The sequence below is a fragment of the Culex quinquefasciatus genome, chromosome 3 (assembly GCF_015732765.1).
Source record: "Culex quinquefasciatus strain JHB chromosome 3, VPISU_Cqui_1.0_pri_paternal, whole genome shotgun sequence".
Classification (NCBI taxonomy): Eukaryota; Metazoa; Arthropoda; class Insecta; order Diptera; family Culicidae; genus Culex; species Culex quinquefasciatus.
The window spans coordinates 40,961,990-40,976,537 of record NC_051863.1 but is presented as its reverse complement, the minus strand read 5'-3'; the positions used below and the strand labels follow the sequence as shown (position 1 = coordinate 40,976,537).

The 14,548-nt window shown below is 35.1% G+C and overlaps 2 protein-coding genes and 1 non-coding gene across 20 annotated transcripts in view; 1 reads left to right on the top strand and 2 right to left on the bottom strand.

Moving 5' to 3' along the window:
- LOC6040300 (protein winged eye) overlaps positions 1 to 4,237 on the bottom strand; it is a 408,769-nt gene extending 404,532 nt beyond the window's left edge. For 5 of the 10 annotated variants that reach the window (XM_038261920.1, XM_038261919.1, XM_038261918.1 and 2 more), the window contains exon 1: positions 3,902 to 4,236. The gene's annotated coding sequence lies outside the window, so the exon portion shown is untranslated. Of the gene's footprint in view, positions 1 to 3,901 lie in introns of all 10 variants that reach the window. The other 5 variants (XM_038261922.1, XM_038261921.1, XM_038261929.1 and 2 more) reach the window with 3 other exon arrangements.
- A 4,321-nt stretch (positions 4,238 to 8,558) lies between these two features.
- Trnak-cuu lies at positions 8,559 to 8,631 on the top strand. Its single transcript has one exon. It is a non-coding gene; the product is annotated as a tRNA-Lys (tRNA).
- A 295-nt stretch (positions 8,632 to 8,926) lies between these two features.
- LOC6040327 (probable poly(ADP-ribose) glycohydrolase 2) overlaps positions 8,927 to 14,548 on the bottom strand; it is a 36,490-nt gene continuing 30,868 nt past the window's right edge. For all 9 annotated transcript variants that reach the window (XM_038262630.1, XM_038262631.1, XM_038262628.1 and 6 more), the window contains one exon: positions 8,927 to 9,833. In XM_038262630.1, coding sequence (XP_038118558.1) covers positions 9,660 to 9,833 — 174 coding nt within the window. In that variant the 3' untranslated portion in view covers positions 8,927 to 9,659. The remainder of the gene's footprint in view (positions 9,834 to 14,548) is intronic.

Genomic DNA, 14,548 nt, shown 5'->3' with positions numbered 1-14,548 from the left:
ATTTTTGTTGAGAGCTTTTAAAAAATCTTGTTCAGGTGGTTCAAGTGTACCTTATGGATTTTTAGTATGGAAAAAATACGAATTGCTGCAACAACATATTTTATTGGGAAATAAATACATGAAAGTACTTAAAAACTGATAGAAAACTACAATTCAGCATCCATTTGAGAAAAAAAATATTGTGATATTATAAAATTTTACTATTTATCATCTAAGTAATATTTTTTTCGTAAAATCGATAAAATGTTTAGTAAAATATTATTATTTAATCTAAAAATGGAAGAAACCTTTCAAATACATTCTAATCTGATGTATCTAAGTGATAACAGTTCAATTGTTAGCAAATTACCATGTTTTTTCATGCAATGTTCCTCTTGCCCCAATGGGTTGTTCGTCTTGCCCCATTAGTTGAGTAGAACGTACGGAAAATCAATTAAAAAAGAGTCAAGGTATATAGTTTTTAAAAACAAAAAGACGAAATTCCTCTACGTTTTTTTCGATAGTTTTTTATACCAGCGATGGAAGAATCATCATCAAAAAAAAGCCTCTCTCGCGCACGAATTATTGGTAAATAGAATCTTAAAAAATCATCATCTTGATTATTCGGCGAAACATCTTTTTCACTACTACACTTGCAAGTGTAACGTCACATGGCGAAAAATTCATACAAACGCCCTAATTCTCCATACAAACTTTGGAGAAAACCCATTCGGCCCTGCTTAAATATATTTGAAAAAATTAAAATGCACGTGTTTCTGGGGACCCCTAATTTCCTGCTTCCCCAGAAGTTGAGCCTGCGCAGTAATTTTTGTAGGTCAGTGTTATTGAGGTACTTTTGATAATCTGATTGAATGAAATTGTGATTTAAACGTTTTATTTAAAAAATCATAAATAAAAAAACGTAGTGGTAAATGAAATAGTGTAAAAAATTGTTCTCATTTGCCTAAATTGACGGTTATCAAAATATTTAAGATGCATTTTCAAGTGTTTTTCTTTCTTCGACATAATAAACAAAATCACGTTTTATGTCAATTCGATTATTTCATCAGTAACCTTCTGTCACCTCTACTACCCAACAGTCGTCAAACATTTATCATTGAAATTCTCACATCGACTAAACACGTCCGAAACAAAAAAAAACCGCGTCTCTCACAGCCGCGAGTGACAACAACCTGAGCCCCACTCTCCACACGAACCGAACGAAACCATTCACTCTTCTCAATCGGGTTCAGTTCACCTCACTCCAGAACACTTTCTCGGAGTGGCGTACGCGGCCACCATGATTTGGCCGGGGTTTTTTTTTGCGCGCGCGCTCGCACTGTGAACCACGAATGTGTGAGCGGCACATTTTGGCGCGCGCGAAACAAGTTCAAGGTCACCGATGACGACTCACACACCCGAAGGTACACGAGAGATGTACCGGTTCTCAGAGAACGGGCGTCCAGTATAATCAGTTTCGGGGGAGGCTCGGGCGAGTCGTCGTCGTGTGACGATGGGGTGAATAGTCGAACCCGGCTGCCGCACGGTAGTGGTGCACGTGGGCAACCTTCCCGCAACCCCCCAGTCTGGTCCAGGGTGAGGACGAGGAACCTTTCCCACGGTTGAAGCAAGGGCAAATGGGGCAGTTCCATGGGCATTAACATTTCAGTTACTTTTTAAAGATTGTTAAAAGTTTAAAAAATCATTGATTGGTCCAGTTTCTCCTTAAAAAATTCTTTGTATAGTTGTATAACTCTCTAACAATGTTTAAAAATAAAATTGGATCCAAATCCCTTTAATTCGTCGAAAATCTGATCTGTAGGAGCTCCATATTGAGCAATACTCTAGCATTAACTTTCAATTTCCTAATGAATGGAGTTTATTTAAAAAAAACATGAGAATTTACAATTCAACGAAAATTAACATTTAATCGATTTTACAAGCTTTTTCAAAGCAAATTAAACTTTAAGTCATTTTTTCCATCTCTATTTTTAGGGAAAAATTAGGGTTTGTACTGCCCTAAAAAACGCGCAAATAAAATTTATCATTGGTTTTCAAGGGTTAGCCTGTCCCATTTCGTGGTCAAGTCGAGGAAATTTTTAGGTGTTCACTTTTTAAATGACAGATTATGATGTCAGGAACAATGTTTTCTTGGGCACGAAAATAATAATAAAATACTATCTCGCACCTTCTCTTCAATTTGATGAAAAAGACACTTTTTTCTAACAAATTTCCTTAAAATCGCTTGGAGTCAATAAACAATCTATGTGTCAATTATAGTGTCATTAAATGATTGATTTTTCTCCATAGATAAAGATGCACTTTCAATATGTGACCAAAATTTAGGTTTTTGGCTTCTCCTTGACGGGTTTATGTCGAAAAAATCGCATTTTTTTTAGTTTTTTTTTAGAATGCACATTGGAATCAGAATAGCCCATTGTTCCCAATAAAACCAATGCATGCAGCTTGTATGAAATTTCACCACGAACAAGGTTGAATAAAAATTGGCATTTGTTCACGATAATGATTGAAAGAATAAAATGGAAATTTGGTAATTATTTAGCATCTATATATTTGCAAATTATTAACCCAAATTCACTAATTTACCAAAATAAAAAGGAAAAGAATCTCAAAAATCATTATCAATGTATATATTTTTTAGAAAATTATGGATTCAGTGATTTGAAATAGATTTATTTCAAACGTAATCATTTTTGAGCAATATTTTATACTTTTACAGAAAGGAAACGTTTTAAGCTTTTTAAAACAAATTGCAAAAGATTTATCAATAATTTGACTAAATATAATGTGATTTGAATTTCCACTTAACTTGAATATGATTAACATCAATAAAAATTGAATTTCAATTCAACAACGGCAAATATGTTCGCTTGATGTTAGTTTTTTTGTTTTATTTCAATATTTATCATTGATTTATTATTTATTTTCAATAATATGTGCTTTGACCCAAAGGACTGGAAAAATATAAAGTAAATTTATATAAAAAAAAATTCAGAAATCAATGAGGCCCTTTCAAATTTTTTTTTCATTTTATAAAGGCCCTCTTCGACCGGAAAATCCAGACTCGAATATTCGAAGGCCTCGGCAAAATTTCACTTCGGATAGTCGAATTAAAAAAAGTCTTATTTTTGGTTGTCGAGCTCGTCGAGATTGTTGAACTACTCTAAAATGTTTTAGATTTTTTTTAATGCAAAGTGGTGGCCAAAATGGCGGTTATGGAATATTCAAAAAATGCATTTTAAAATTTAATAGACATCCAACCATTCATATTGGACATAAATGGGGTCGCATAACTTAAGTTTGATTTTTGTTCGAACTCTTGTTCGAGTCTGGTTTGTATAGGAAATATTTTTTTTTTTTTGTTTTTCTTAAAAGAGTTCTAAGATATATTTTATTTATATGGCAAAAGTATGTTCTCGGGACATGTCTTATTTTGCTATACCAGTTTAAAAAAATTAAGACTGATATTTTTTCTGAGAGAAAAAAAATGCAGGAATGAAGAAAAAATGAAGGAATGATGAAAAAATTTAAGTAAAAAATACTATAGATTTTCTTTCATACCAAAAGTTAATTTTTATAGGTTGTTTTTAACTAAATCTGCTCCATTGCCTCTAAGACTGCAAACAAATATCAACTTTGTTACATAGCATGGAATGTTCCCAGCACGGATATAGCTCTCCATTGAATCCCACTTTCAACTTTGACCGGATGCCACCGCACCAGGGCAACCAGACGGTAAAATGTGTATGCACATATAGACAGGTATAGCCAAATCCGCCCCACCCCGGCTATGACCTGGAGAGCTGGAGAGCAATTGCTTTCAACCGACCAGGTTCAAAATTCTGATGCGTAATTTTGGTGCTCACCCTGAATAATTTTTTATGCCATAATGATATTTTACCTGAGTAAAATTTAATCAGCTTTCTACCTCAAGTTTAACTTTTAAATCACTTGAAATGCACTTTTCCTCTAAAAAAAACACTAAATCCCAGAAAGCTTTCACTTTTAATTCCTTACACCTTAAAGCTCTTTTTTCGTCGTTAGCCAAACTCCTCAGATCCCATACGGCGGAAGAAGACGTTCGGCAAACCTTTCGCGCTGCACCGGATATGCAGAGTTCCTAGAACTTGAAGATGTTCGGTCTACTAGCTTCGAGAAGGTTCGGCAAAGCTCACCACACGCGAGACACGAGCTGGTCACGTCACGGCGGTTCTCACAGGACTAGGTACCAAGGCGGAAGCTTACCCTGGGTGCATCCGCAGAGCTTTTCCACGGACTATTTTGACGGCGCAAAAGTGCATATTCCGGTTTTCGGAGAATACGGCGACGATGATGACGACCTAGCACGCTGCCACACGGCCGTCACGAGAGAGAGAGAGGGTGGAGTGAGAATGTTGTGAACACGTGAGTGAGTGAGCGTGAGAGTGCGAGAGCTTTCGTTTTGGCGCGCGCGGTGAATGTTCCTCCTTGAACCGGTGAAAGGGTTGGAACGTAATATTGAGAATTTGGGAGCACGCGATTATTCGGTGGAGCGCGTTGGTCAATGACCTGGTTAAAATTTAAACTAAATGCTTTGCATTAAAACAAAAAAAAAACTTTTAGAAATCTCTTACGCTGCATCATTTCCCTAAATGTTGACACTTCTTTTGAACCCTGAATTTTTTTTTAATTTTATAATTTTCTTTTAACAAAATTCATTTTGTGCTGACCAAAACCGATAAGAAAGCAACAAATTAGAGCGAATTTTTCAGTTGATGCACAACGTGCTACAGTAATTTTCGAGTAACTTACAACGTGCTACAGTAATTTTCTTGAATTTTACGATTTTAATCGTGATTTTTATTTGGGTGAAACTTTGCTCATGCATTCTCTATGTCAAAAAAACCAATTGACAACATTAAATTTGCCATACGAGTCTCCATACAACGTGGCGAACTGGTTACACAAAATGGGCATTATTCAAAAACCTGTATCTTGATAAAAAAAAATCTGATTGATTTGACGACTTCGGCAAAGTTTAAGACTTTTCATTTTATAATCCTTAATTGATCGAGAGATGATCCAAAAATTCCAAGCACAACTAGTGATTGGGATCTTTTGAAAACTAATCGGAGTTTTTTTTATTAAATTCATACAACCTTTTCAAAACCCACTCGTAAGCAATTGTCTTTTGCAAGCAGAACATTACCAAACTTTTCAGCACCCTCAGCAAACGTCAAATCAATACAAATTGCTGCTGCATTTCTGAAGCAAACATTAAAATCGGTGAAAATTAGATTGAGAGAAAAATATTTAAGCAATCGGTCCCAAAATTCATTCCAATGCCTGTCTTTTATTTGCATTTTCATCATTAAAAAAACATATTTTCATTGATTCTGTTTATCATTTGCTTTTAAAACTTAGATTTATTTGAAAAAATTACAACAATAAAATCTAACCTTTTTTATTAAGTAAAAACTTTTCATTTTATTTCAATGAAATATCGAAATAAAATCATGAACAAAACTGGCAACACCTTGTTATAACAAAACGGTGATAGCCTTGAACTGACGGCAAAGTTGCTCCAAAAACTGATCTAAAGCGGGCAGGGATGGAAAAATCGCAAAAAAATCATTTTCGCTTGCGAACTTTCTTTGCTCGCGAAAGAGAAAGGATGCAAATTACGCAAAAAAACGCTCTCAAACTTCTCCAAAAAATCAATCCGTTGGTGATTTTTTTTTAATTTCCTTGTTGGCACAACTTTAAACTATATATTTCACTTTTTTTATACTCATTGTCCATCTACAAAAAGTGACAGTTCATTTTTCGACTGGTTACACATGCAAGTGTAGTAGTGAAAAAGATGTTCCGCTGAATTAGGTTTTACGCCGTGACGTCATTTGACAGCTCGTGTGCACTGTTTACATGGTCTTCGTCGATTGTCGACGAATTTCCCCGAACAAAATCGACGACCGCATCGAACTGTGCTAAGTCCATGTAAACAGTGCACTCTTTCTAACCTCCAAATTGAGTCGGCGTAAAACCTAATAGTCAAGATTTTTTTTAGATTACTTTTACCGATCTTTCGTGCACGAGAGAGGAGAGCAATGCTCCCTTCGGATTTTTCTCTTGATGAACGTCCAAAGATTTTTTTTTTTGATGATGATTATTCCATCACTGAACGCGGGTGATTTGAAAATATTTTTGAAATTTATCATTTTAAACAAAACATCAATAATTTAAATGGTTTAGTGACAAAAAAACATTGAAGCATTAAATAATATTGCCCCGAAACCAGTTGAATAAAGTTGATGTCATCGCAAAACAGAAAATTCTACAAGGTGTTGCGAGTCAAATCTGATAAGCAACCAAGCCGTATTTTTTCGACCTAATCAATCTGCTAGGAAAATCGCAAGAAATATGAATGACAGAGGAAAAAGTGGCTGAAAAAGCGACAATAATAAAAATTGTTAGCTTTGGCAAGCTGGAAAACGATCCAGCTCTAACTTTCTGTTCATTAGGTTCAGTGAAACATTACTTCAAAAGCCTGAATTAACTCAATTTGATGGAATAGGTCCAAAATAGGGTCATAGCCCTGTTCAAAAATAATCAAAAATTATAATTGGAAAAATCTTTGCCAAAATCAAACTTATTCAATTCACTTACTTGTATTTTGATTTAAAAAAGACTGAAGTTTAAAGATTTTTTTGGAAAAAATTGATTTAGCTGTAAAACTACAAAATATTGGTATTCGTTTGATGTTAATGATTGGAAGTGAGATACATAAACACACATATGATTAATGTCAATATTAAACTTGCTTTGCTACTTTCCTTCCTATATTTTTTTTTTGCAGTGCAATGATAATGAGATAGTTAGACTTTTAGATTGATTTTTATATCATTAGGCTTAAAACAAGCAGAAACTAAAATTGAAGAAAACAAAAGCATATTCTAATAAAAAAATCGGTACCGTCATCAGTGATACTGATACTGGGTGAGAATGGTCATAAAAAAGGCACCGACACCGTTTTTCGTGTCCCAATTATAATGTTAGAAAAAAAAAAGTTTCTCAGCTTTTCAAATTTTATTTCAGAATTTATTTTCATAATAATGTTATCAATTTGGAATCGATATCATAAATAATTTCAAGATATTTTTTTGTTGGGTAATTCTCCACCAACTCACTCGAAATCGGAAAAAGTTGCCCCGACTCCTCTTCGATTGCGTCAAACTTTGCTTTAAGGGGTAATTTTGGTCCCTCATCACGAATCCGAGGTCCATTTTTCGATAATTCGTGACGGTGGGGCGGTACGACCCCTTTTATTTTTCTGGTTTTTTACTAAGACACGTTTTTCAGTGATTTGTAGCTCGCAACCGTAAAGAGATAGAAATTTGGTGTCAAAGGGACTTTTTTGTAAAATTAGGCGCCCGATTTGATGGCGTACTCAAAATTCAGAAAAAAACGTATTTTTCATCAAAAAAGTTAAATTTTATTTAAATCACTGCCATTTCTCGTTACTCAACTGTCAAAAATCGTGAGACATGTCATTTTACGGGAAATTTAATGTACTTTTCGAATCAACATTGACCCAGAAAGGTCATTCTTCATTTAGAACAAAAATTTTCATTTTAAAATTACGTGTTTTTTCTAGCTTAGCAGGGTTACATTTTAGAGTGTAACAATGTTCTACAAAGTTGTAGAACAGACAGCGCGATTTTTCGTCGGATTATTGTTCCTGGTGCAAAAACAAAGCTTTTGGTGTATAGCAACCGATGGTTTGCGCAAAGTCATGTTGCGGTATTTTTTGGGCCCTTTTTCCCACTGTGCATCGCATCGAATAATCGTAATTAGGAATAATTAAGGCTTCGGGAAATAAAGGTTGGACTGTAATACTTCCTCGAAAAAAATTGTGAATACTCAACATGCATAATTACACACTTTTGACTGTGTATTTTGCATTTTGAGAAATAATTTGAACAATTTGGAATCGAAAACACTGCCAAGAAACTTTCTTGCAAAATGCAAAACGGATAAAGTCTCGCTTTTTACAATGAATGAATGTTTCACACGTGATATTACGGTTGTTCGCGAAAGTCCCCCAACACAGTAGCAGCTACTATTTCCAAAGAACTCCCATCAGTAACAAAACACCACCCGAAAAAGGGGTGTGGCTTACCTCGTGTGGGGCGCTTTTTTCTTCACGCTTTTTCGGTTTTGTTTATTTTCAACTCCCCTTTCCGTGGCGTCGGGCTCTCGACAGTCGACCATTATTTATGCTTTGATCGTTATGCTTCGTTATATGACTTCTTCGAAAAGAACCAAGAACCATAGAAATGAACTTCAAGTCAGATTACAATCCCATCAGTATGAGGATTTCTAATTAGATTCTGAAATAAATAAAATCCAATACAATTTTTTTTACACTCAAGGAGCGTCAAGAAACAAAACAAACTCGCAAAAACTAAACGTTGATCAGTTCCAGAAATAGCAACTCAAAGTGCCACGTAGCCACTTTGAACACTTCTTGTTACAACATACATCACCCGTTGACAATTGAGCATCATCTTCTTACAACTGCCCGGCTAGCTCAGTCGGTAGAGCATGAGACTCTTAATCTCAGGGTCGTGGGTTCGAGCCCCACGTTGGGCGAGTATCTTTTTTGCTTTTGTGTTAAGTGGTGCCATTGTCTAGTCGATAGACGGATAATAAAAAAAAAAAACAAATTGAAAGATCATGATCATAGTCAAAGATCAACAACACTTTTTAACGGAAAGATAATTGAATTGAAGATCATATAAACGCATCAATGCTCGAGTATTCACCTCTAGCGATGGAAGACAAATTCACCATCACACACAAACAGTGAAATATTTCCCTTATTGCCACTACTCTCCGCCAGCTGTCACTTTAGACAAACAAACAAAGATAAATGAAACATTTCAGCGCTTGAGCACATTTCATCATACGTTTTATTTACTCCATCGGTAAGCGTACAATAATTCCTATATAAAATTTTATTATTTTGTATAATATTTTTACACGTGTTCGTTTTTCCTACACCACCAGTCAGCTTATTGCTCAGCTTCGTTCCTCTCTAAAAAGCGCCATATTTAATGCCTCTACCCTTTCATCGCGTGTTGCTCCTCTTTCCTGAAATAACTTGAAATCATTCGAACGTTTAAGCGTTTTTAGCGTTTGACAATCGTGTAGAATAGCTGACCGATAAAGCCAATTTAGTGTTGAGAATATTTTAGACGACTGAACGATTAGAACATGATGTTTTTTTAGAAGCAGCGAAATTACTTGATTTTTCTTATGCTTTGGTGTGTAAATGTTGTGTTTAATTGATCGTGTGTCAACCATAGTGTTTAGCATTTGAATCTCTACTCATGATAAGTCTTTTATAACGCCTATCTATCAAAAATGATCACCTCGCGTGCTGCCCTTCGTTCATGTCTGTCATGTAAAAAAACAAACTTCCCCTCGCTATATGGTTGTTGTATATCAGTTTTATAAGTCATCGACGGAAGACTTTATCCTCGTGTATAATGGCTTGTTTATTTTCATCTATTTACACAAAACTGTGCCCGATTATTTGCGCTTCTTCTTCTGCATTAGAGCTTTAACAATTAATATTGCTTTTTGTTTTACGAGTTTCCGAGTTTCGGATGTGTTGTCTATTGTCCTGTCCGATCGAGACCGATCAGCTTGTCAAAGAAGGAGCTGTAGCTGCGGTCGTTGTTGTAGTACAGCGGATCCTCCAGGATGTCCTTGGCGTGGGACAGAGTCGCCGCGGCCAGCTCGCCGACCGTCCACTTGCGGTCCTTGAGGATGCGGCAAATCGTGTCCAGCTGGAATGAGGGGAAGAGAGAATAGAAAGGACATTATTTACGGGGACAGTTTAATAATAAACTGAGTCTTCAACTCCCAGTTCAAACACTTGGAATGTAAAATGTGGTTTGTCCCAAAAATAACCCTTTTTTCAGAAATGACCCATTTGGTCGTTCATGCAATGTTTGCGAAATCCTAGTCGTTCAGGCAAGTTGAATAATTGAGGAATTATTTAAAATCTCATTTGAAAATTACACATGATTTACCAAAAAATCAACTTTATTTCTTCTCACCATCACATTTCTCCTCCATTTCAAAAAACAGAAAAATTATTCGTTTTAAAACATTTTTGTGGTCAGATGATACCCATATTAATGAGCTGTCTTTCCGGTGGATTTTTGGCAGTAGGCCTAACCATTTAAGAGCGAGTCTACGAACAGGGCATACCCCTTTGTATGGGACGTCGTTTGGACCTCATCAATCTGCCTGAAATTTTCAGGGGTTGTTTGTACATATAAAACTAGCATCTTGCCAAAATATGAGCACTCTAGGTCAACGGGAAGTGGGGCAAATCTGGACACAAAGTTTGAAGGTTCAAAAACATCAAAAATCTTAAAAAGGCTATAACTTAGGCAAAATTCAATTTAATTTCAAAATTCAAAATGCATCTTAAAGAGCTTCAAAAATGCAACAAAATGCAGGGTAGAGCATCCAAATTGGTTGAATCTAAAGGGAGTTATTGGCATTTTAGTGAAAAAATAGCATAATTTTTGAACTCAAATGAAAAAGTGTTCCATCCAGATATCAACTCGGATCGACCTGCAGCTTGTACGGGACATCTGGGACTACCATCTGAGACTGAGACCGCTTTGGGTAAGGCAGTTTAACATTTTGAATAGACACTTTTACTTTTAGTGAATTTTTTGATTGTATATTTTTGCTCGGGGGACCCCTTAGATCCCATTTTCTGGTAATAATTTAGTCAAATTCGTGTTCCTGAGACAATTTCACAATAGTAACATGCATAAAAATGTTTATATTCATCAATTTTAACCCTTTAAAAAATGAAATTCAAAAAAAATTAAGAAGCTTCTTTTTTCTGTTGTCATGTAGAGTATCCTTGGAAACGAAGTTGATTTTCAATAAATGTGAATCAAAGTTTTTTTACCTTTCATTTTTTAAAGGGTTAAAATGGATGAAAACAAACATTTTTATGCATGTTTCTAATGTGAAATTGTCTCAGGAACACGATTATGATAAAATTATCACCAGAAAATGGGATCTAAGGGGTCCGTCGAGCAAAAATGTACTACCAAAAAATTCATTTAAAGTAAAAGTGTCTATTTGATATGTTAAACTGCCTTACCCAAAGCGGTCTCAGTCTCAGATGGTAGTCCCAGATGTCCCCTACAAGCTGCAGGTCGATCCGAGTTGTTATCTGGATGGAACACTTTTTTATTTGAGTTCGAAAATTATGCTATTTTTTCAATAAAATGCCAATAACTCCCTTTAGAATTAACCAATTAGGATGCTCTACCCTGCATTTTTTTGCACTTTTAAAGCCCTTTAAGATGCATTTTGAATTTTGAAATTAAATTGAATTTTGTCTAAGTTATAGCCTTTTAAAGATTTTTTACCTTTTTGAACCTTCAAACTTTGTGTCCCGATTTGCCCCACTTCCCGTTGACCTAGAGTGCTCATATTTTGGCCAGATGCTAGTTATATATGTGCAAACAACCCCTGAAAATTTCAGGCAGATTGGTGAGGTCGATGCGAGATGGGTATGCTTTGCTCGTGGACTCGCTCTTAAAAGAAATTTGTTTCAATTATATTAGACTAACTTTGGCTTCTTTTAAAAAAAATAATATATTTTTTATTACTTCTTTCCCGTAAAACCGCGATAACTCTGGATGGTTACAAGCAAACTCGTTATGATCAAACTGTTTTTTTTAGTAATTGTTATTTTTACAACTAAGTAGAGCATGTATTACACTCTAAAAAATAACCCTAATTAGTAACTTTGTAACGAAATTTATAGAATGAGAATTTGGTTTTCAATTTAAAAAAAAATGTCCCTGGGAAAAGAACATTAAATTTCCAAAAAAAATCACAGTTGAGTAACGAAAAATGGCATAGGTTGAAAAATGCATTAATTAAGATTTTTTTACATCAATTGGGCATTCAATTTTGGGACCATACACTACGTGGATACTAGCCTGTCCCATTTTGAGGTCATGTCGAGGAATTTCAGGTGCTCACTTCTTAAATGATAGATTATGATGTTAGGAACAATGTTTTCTTAGACAAGAAAAAATAATAAAATACTTTCTCGCACCCCCTGGTCGATTTACTGAAAAAAGTCACTTTTTTGAACAAATTTTCTAAAATCGCTTGGAATCAATACAAAAACTGTTTCGATCAGGTGTGTATTATCTTCAAACGATAGGTTTTTGTCCATAGATTAAGATGCACTATCAATATTGGACCAAAATTTAAGTTTTGGACTCTCCCAGGCGGATTTGTGTCGAAAAAATCGCATTTTTCGAAACTTTTTCAGAAATGTTCATTTAATTTAGGGTAGCCTATTTTTCCCAGTGAAACTAATAGATGCAGCTTGTAGGAAATTTCATGGCGAACATTTTTCCCTCTGAGAAAATGCAATTTCGACACTCCAGAGCCAAGATATTTGAGTTTTAGTGAGGAAAAAAGTGCCAATTTTCAAAATTTCTCAGAATGCAGAAGCAAGGCCTACTAATTACACGATATAGCAAGCATAAGTCTCAAAGGTCAGGGTATGCTTTTTTATAGTAATTTTGGCCGCTGAATCCGAATCTGAAATCAAATTTCGTGTAAACAGTGATGTTTTGGAGCTACACCCTTTTGGAATGTTATTTGCGTGTTTAAGAGGCAGTTTTTGTAAATATTGCTCGGTTTGTTCTAGAGGTCGTATCGAGGTGCTCCGATTTGGATGAAACTTTCAGCGTTTGTTTGTCTATACATGAGATGAACTCATGCCAAATATGAGCCCTCTACGACAAAGGAAGTGGGGTAAAACGGGCATTGAAGTTTGAGGTCCAAAAATATATAAAATCTTAAAATTGCTCGCATTTTAGTAAAACTTCATCAATTCCAACTCTCTTAGATGCATTCAAAAGGTCTTTTGAAGCACTTCAAAATGAGCCATAGACATCCAGGATTGGCATTGAAGTTTGAATTTTCCGAGGATTTCGAATATGACAAAAGTGAGACTAAAAAGTTCCGCTATGGATGCAGGACAATAACTAACGTTGAAAAATGTTTGTTATAGAAAAATCGAAAAACTATGAGAAAAACTGCATTGGCCAAAAAGTTATTTCCGTAGGCTTATAGTCTATGAAACTACCAATCTTTTGACCTCTGGGAGTATGGGTGTTGGAGGCTGTTGCAAAAAGATATTGAGGTTTTTTAAAAAAAACATTTTTAACAGTAATTTGCAAAAGCTATGCGAAAAAGTTAAACCAATCCTGGATATCTATGGCTCATTTTGAAGTGCTTCAAAAGACCTTTCGAATGCATTTAAGAGAGTTGGAATTGATGAAGTTTTACGGAAATGCGAGCAATTTTAAGATTTTATATATTTTTTGGACCTCAAACTTCAATGCCCGTTTTACCCCACTTCCCTTTGTCGTAGAGGGCTCATATTTGGCATGAGTTCATCTCATGTATAGACAAACAAACGCTGAAAGTTTCATCCAAATCGGAGCACCTCGATACGACCTCTAGAACAAACCGAGCAATATTTACAAAAACTGCCTCTTAAACACGCAAATAACATTCCAAAAGGGTGTAGCTCCAAAACATCACTGTTTACACGAAATTTGATTTCAGATTCGGATTCAGCGGCCAAAATTACTATAAAAAAGCATACCCTGACCTTTGAGACATATGCTTCCTATATCGTGTAATTAGTAGGCCTTGCATCTGAATTCTGAGAAATTTTGAAAATTGGCACATTTTTCCTCACTAAAACTCAAATATCTCGGCTCTGGAGTGTCGAAATTGCATTTTCTCAGAGGGAAAAATGTTCGCCATGAAATTTCCTACAAGCTGCATCTATTAGTTTCACTGGGAAAAATAGGCTACCCTAAATTAAATGAACATTTCTGAAAAAAGTTTCGAAAAAATGCGATTTTTTCGACACAAATTCGCCTGGGAGAGCCCAAAAACTTAAATTTTGGTCCAATATTGATAGTGCATCTTAATCTATGGACAAAAACCTATCGTTTGAAGATAATACACACCTGATCGAAACAGTTTTTGTATTGATTCCAAGCGATTTTAGAAAATTTGTTCAAAAAAGTGATTTTTTTCAGTAAATCGACTAGGGGGTGCGAGAAAGTATTTTATTATTTTTTCTTGTCTAAGAAAACATTGTTCCTAACATCATAATCTATCCTTTAAGAAGTGAGCACCTGAAATTCCTCGACATGACCTCAAAATGGGACAGGCTAGTGGATACTTTTTTGAAATCATTCCACTCTCACCCCTCATGGACAATTTCCATACACAACAAATCTTTTTTGTGTGGACCGTGGACCATAGCTAAACCTTCGTAATATTCGAAAATCTGTAACTTATTTGATAAGTCTTAGGGATCAAAAAACAGTAACTTTTGAATCAAATGGAAAAATATTTGCGCCGAGTTATGTTTTTTTGGAAAAATATAAATTTTTGCCATTTTTTTTAATGACTTCAG